A 6,000-nucleotide genomic window follows, 5' to 3' on the forward strand; every position below is an offset into this window, starting at 1 on the left:
GGAAGCTTTTAAGCATCTTTGCCAATTAAGTGCTGTAACTCCCTCCCCGCCGCCGGAGCTGCCCATCTCCATCCCAGGGGAAGGTAATTACTGTTTTATAAATAAGCTTTGAACTCTCTTAAGTAATTGTCTCTCCTTGCATGAAAGCGCCCTCTAAATCCACCGGCCTTTTCCACCTTCTGTCACGATCTAAAAATAATCGAGGAGAAAAACCCCGCATAATACCTTTAAGGAGAAACTCCTAAACTTTCCTTTACACTGCAATGATTATTTCTCCAAGCTTTCAATAGTTCCCCTAACAGAAGCCTTGTGGCTTTCCTGGCTCTTTGCGAATTTTTTTGGCAGTATTTGACATATTTTCAAAACTTCTCTGGAGTTACATGGATTAAAACACCCCCACATTTCAGTATTTCAATTTCTAGCCCCTGAGGTTACAACAGAGAGCACAAGAGAAAGGACAGGAATGAAGAAGCCTTTTCCAAAGGTATTCATTCCCATCATATTAATTTTTCTAACCAGCCCCGTGATTTCTGGGTGTATTTAAGCAGTCTGGGATAGCAGCACTGGCAGATCTGAAATCCTTCAGGAACTCAGGTTACTCCTGCACAACCCGTGCCCAGCCCGGGTGTAATCCCCTCATTTATTTAACAGAGACAGAGACAGGGAAAGCATTCCTCAGACGGGAAGAGCACAGCTCCTTCCACCCTGCAAATCGCAGCTTTTATCCCCAAAATCCCGGCCGACATTAACACGCAGCTCCAATCACTCGAGCCTGACACTATATGAGCAACAGCACAAGGAACAACCCGACTTCATTTTGCCTGGAGGCTGAGCCAGGCTCAAATTGGGGCTCCCAAACCTGCTTGGATCAGCAAGAAGCATTTCATGGGATTGGGAAGAAAAGCCGGAAATAAGGAAATAACAGCGTGAAAGTGGGGGGCAGGAGGGTTGAGTTGTGCTCCTCACCCCATCACTGACCCCCCAAAACAGGACAGGCACAGCCCCTCTCTCTCCCGGCCCGCAGCGATCCCTGTCTGGGAGCCCTTTAAATGGTTTCAAATGTTAATTCCTCATCGTGGCAGTAAAAGCTATTTTTAATCCCACGTGAAAGCAGTTTGCAGAAACCCAAACTTTGCACGTATTATGGATTGCTTCCCAAGCCCGGGCAGCGCTCGATGTGTGTTAGGGAGCAGAAAACAGGGGCATATCATCAGGGAGACCCACCCGGCTGCCACGGGGGCACCCAGCGCTTAAGCCTGGTCCTAAGTGTACGGCTGGGGCTAAAACACTGCATAAAAGCCGATCCAAAACACTACGCCCTAAGTGAAAGCTTTAATGTATTTTATTCTTAGTTAAAATCAGCTTTCTCTCAGGTTTCCCGCATGTTTTCTTTGTACTTGAGGTTTCATTTCCCAAACACGGGGGATCCGGGAAGCTGAGACAGAAAGGTCTCACTCGTGAATGGAAGTGAAAAAAGAGGCGAGATTGCAAAGTAATAAAGGCGAGAAGCGGCAGGGCTGAGTGTCTGCAAATGCCCCGGGAAAACAAGGGCCGCTCTGAGCAACCAGAGCGCTGAAACCGAGTCCATCAGGAGGAGAGATTAGCGGTGCCAATGAATAAAGATAATGTCCCGGAGCAGGTCTCCGTGCATCGCCATCTGACTCCGGCCAGATTCCTTTGTCTTTTCCCACCTATGCGCTTCTCAAGCGCGCCTGTGAGAAGCTCGCCCTGGAAGGGGACACAAGAGCGGTGCCAAAACGCAGCCTGGTGGCTCCAGAGGAGCTGGTTTTGTTCAGCAGCTCGCGCTATAGAGTGTCTTGATCTGTCTGTACAATCACAACTCACACAAAAACCCCTCAAGGCACCTACTTAGCTCTACTTTTCAACTGCCAATAACACTCCCGGCAAAAGTCAAAAGAGCAGCGCCGGAGCCGCGTCCTTCCCCTGTCGCTCAAAGGCGTCGGGGTTGCGAGGTTCCGAGATAACAAAGTCTGGCTCAAGAAATCCTGGATGCCTTTCAAGAGTGTTATTAGCTCCTATGAATGGGGTTGGGGAAGGGGAGGGGGGAAAACCCACGTCCCAGGGAGCGACTCTCTGCTCCCCGTCCACCTTCCCAGAGATGCTCCCGAGCTGGGACACCCCAGCAGAAGCACAGAGGGATGAGGAACCCCACAGAAAGTTCCTCCCCCTGTCATGCCAACTTTCATGTTCTGCATTGGATGGGATGGGAAAATGACTATGAAAAGTTAAATTTGGCCTCCGAGAGTCTCGGAGCTCTGGGAAGGCTCTGCAGGGCCAGAGGATGCTCGGGGGGGGGATTCCAGCTCCTCGTGTCCCTCCGGCTGCAGGGCTCCAGCTTGGCCACTCACTAGACATCCCATAGTACTTTTTAGTACTTCTGGTCCAAACTGTAAGAAATTAGGGAATTCTTTACAGTTCCTCCAAATCCAGGGTGTGCAGCTTCCAGAGCGCAATCCCAACAGACACGCGGGGTCGAGGGAGTCTTGGCCCACCACCATTCCTGCCTAAGTGTTCCTTTGGCTCTTGGAAAAAGCAGGAACACAAGATGGAAAAGAGGGACTGGGATCACAGATCACGCAAGGAAACAGGAAACAGAGGAAAAGCGTCACACTGAGCTGATGTTGCCACAAAGTTTTGGCAGATGGGGATGAGGAGACTCTTCTTCAGATGAGCTGCGCCAGGCTCAGAGCTCTCCACATGAATTCCCTCAAAGCTGAATTCCCTCAAACTCCATTTCATACAAACCAGGCCCCTCTCCCAGCACTGCCGTGCTCCCCAAAGCTGCTGTGCCCCCATTTCTCCAGCCCCATTCCCCACAGCTCCAGAATCCCCGAGACTGTGCCAAACTCCAGTGTGAGGCAGACGGCACGGCCGGAACGTCTGCGTGGGAACCAAACCAGCTCTGGCATCCGAAAAGGGAACAATCCCATGCAAAGAGTCTGCTACGCCCCCAAACTGTCCCCAGTGGAGCAGAGCAGTGACACTGCAGAGCCCCAGCCCCACCATACAAGGTGTGAAAATGTCCTAAATGTCACTTGTGAGCCCAAACCTGCTCCCCTCACACCGAGGGGGTTCCAGCCCTTGAACCCCTTCACCCCACAGCGACTCGGCCCACAAATGTTGTTTTCCTCAATCCCCACAGGCACCCACAGCATCACAGCTGCTCCAAGTTTTGCAATGGATTTCTGAATATCACCCCAAATGTCTCGGATCCAATTCAGTTTTTAACATTTGTCCTCACCTACATTCCCACAAAACAGACACAGACAGTCCCAGGCTCCCAAAGAGGCCTCCCCACACCCCAAACTGGCACCAGCATTGCCTCTTCTTTTTACTTAAGTTTTCTTCAAGCAGCACTGAATGCCAAAAAAATTAAAATCATGTTTTTCTTGAAGAGAAAACATCCCATCATGCTTGGATTAGCCATTAAGTCATTTATGCTGCAGCCTAGAAAAGGTGTTTAATCTTCTTAGAATTAGCTAAAGCTGTAGTAACTCAAGGAATTCTGTAGGAGATGCTTTTGCAGAACATTTTCTTTTCACTACTACTCCAAAAAATAGGAGCTTTGGGCTATTTCAAATTTAAATTAAATAAAACAATCCAGTAAGAATGGATTATTTCAGTCAGTAACTTATAACAAACTACTCATCACCCATGAGGAGATGCTCTTGCCAGAGCAGGGAAATCACTGTGGGACTGAGCTACTAAAAAGGAATGAAATAATTCTGGAGTGATATTTCCAAGAGAATTTTTTTTTCCACATTTACTCAAGACAAGCAACAACCTACAGGTGCCTTCGGGCCAAATATCTTGGCGTGAGAAGCGGTTGGTGTAATTTTGGTTTCCTAGCAAGTTCAAATATTTTAAAAATGTTTACACCACTTTTGAGATATCCATTGGAAAAACCTGAATTTCTGTCCAATTTCTGTCCAATTTCTCTTTCCCTCCCCTCCAGCACATCCCAGCTTTAAACATTTAGCTCTGTCTGGCTTTCCCGGGGATAAAATCCCTCGGTACTGCAAGGTCTTGTGAGAAGACAAAACAAGAGGCAGAGAGGAGAGGAAGCGAAGGGAAATAGTTGTGTGTGTGTGTGATTAAAACCACACTTACTCTACGCAGAGTTAAAGCAAAACATCTCCTGATTTCTGCCTCGCCCCAAAGGATGCAGCTTCTCCCCAGCCCAGCGGCCGCTTCCCCACGCCGAACACCTTCCCCGCTCCATTTCTCCAAATTTACCACAACCATATGCGGGATCGTCTCGAAACTGGTGCCAGGCCAGGCTCCCTGCAAGCACTTACAGCACTAAAAACTCGCAACAGAGCCATCCAAACTAAGATTTATTTCTCCTTCTCTCTGCGGTCCGTCCTGCGAGCGCCTCGCTGGGCTCCGCCGAGCGATATGAAAGCGTTCGATCTTCCCGGCTTTAATTATGTGCTCGCAGTCATTAAACTCCCATTCTGCCAAGTGAGAGCCATCTCGCAGTCCTCACCCCAAAAAGATTAGTGATCATCATTATTGTTCCTCGAGCAGCGCGGACCCAAACGGAGCTGAGGAATGAGCTCATAAATCACGGGGATATTAATGCAGCCATAAAAATAAGCGCCGCTGCTTACTGGGTTTTGAAGGTGTGTTAAGTCATAACTTTACAGCCCAGATGTGGGCTCAGAGAGCTGAAACTCTGCGGGTAAAATTACCACTAAAATTACTCTTTCCATTAAACACGCTGATTTTTCACAGGTTGTTACTTTGGCGAGGATTGGGAAGCTGCAACCTCCCCCGAAACATTGAGGGCATGTAAGAAATCCGGTATTCCCGCGGGGCTCGGGGAGAAGGGGATGGAGAGGCAGGAAGGACAGGGAGAGCTACTCCTTTTATTATTTTCAGATGTTTCCCCGAGAACACCACGGCGCTTTTATACATCGACACATTTGGATTCCCTTCAAAATAACGGAGCAGATTCCATCCCCGGCTTCAAGGGACTTATCGCTCCCGACTCCGCTTGGCCCGGCCGCTCCGGAGCTGGCCAGGAGACGGGAGTTTAATACACTCCACATGCACAGTAGCTGCTCTTCCGAATGCTTTATCGCCTGAAGAGTTCAATTCCATCGAAACCCTCAAAAAACAAACTTCCTTGGATCACTCCAGCTCTGCCCTTCTCCACAAACCCACCAAGGATCCCACTGATTCACCCCTCGCTCGCTCCCTATTCCAAGCACAGCCAGGATCAAGCCCGAGGTCCTCGCTCCCTTTATTTTTATAAACCACGTGAATAAAACAATTCCTAAAGGAACCCGCTGGGGAAACGGGGTGACGGCTGAGGATAAAGTGCTAAAGGTTAAAATCGCAAAGTCTGGGGAGTTAAACGAGCACATTTTTGCTACCGGTTTCATCCCTGACGGGGTGGGATGCGGGATGGGAGACGCGGGGACAGGGAGGAAAACGGCGACACGGGGACAAGGGGGACACTGAGACCGCTTTTCACTGTCGCAGCGCTCCCGACTACAGCAGCAGCCCCGCAAAAGCAGCCGCCAGCCCCTTCCCCAGGCCAGACGAGGGTCGGAGCTGCCGCCCCCCTCTCGTCCCACCCGGGACCTGCACTCTCCCCCTCCTCCCTTTCCCTCGGACCCCTTTTCTCTCCCGGGACCCGGCGCGCCCTCACCCGCCTGTTGCAGAGCCGCCGCATCCCGGCCCGGGAGGCAATTAACGCAGCTCTGCGCTAATTACCGACCCCGACCCCGCCGCCGCCGCCGCCCCCTTACCTGTACCAGCGCAGCCCCTTCTCGTAGCACCTGTCGAAGAAGTGGGGTTCAGCGCCCACCGCCCGCACCCCGGGGTGCGCCCGCAGGAACTCGAGCAGCGCCCGCGTCCCGCCCTTCTTCACGCCCACGATGATGGCCTGGGGGAAGCGGCGGCTGCCGCCCCCCGCGCCCCCCGCCGCCCCCGGCCCCGCGGGCAGCGCGGCGGGCGGCGGCCGGGGGG

General features: G+C 51.4%; 1 protein-coding gene across 1 annotated transcript in view; it reads right to left on the reverse strand.

Moving 5' to 3' along the window:
- Positions 1–5,998, reverse strand: part of HS3ST6 (heparan sulfate-glucosamine 3-sulfotransferase 6) — a gene marked incomplete at its 5' end in the record, with an annotated part of 29,809 nt that extends 23,811 nt beyond the window's left edge. The window contains one exon of the mRNA XM_042037591.1: positions 5,781–5,998. Coding sequence (XP_041893525.1) covers positions 5,781–5,998 — 218 coding nt within the window. The remainder of the gene's footprint in view (positions 1–5,780) is intronic.
- Positions 5,999–6,000: the final 2 nt, after the last annotated feature.

The sequence above is a fragment of the Corvus kubaryi genome, unplaced genomic scaffold, assembly GCF_017639235.1.
Source record: "Corvus kubaryi isolate FWS band 111438036 unplaced genomic scaffold, C.kubaryi_AGA036_p1.0 37387, whole genome shotgun sequence".
Classification (NCBI taxonomy): Eukaryota; Metazoa; Chordata; class Aves; order Passeriformes; family Corvidae; genus Corvus; species Corvus kubaryi.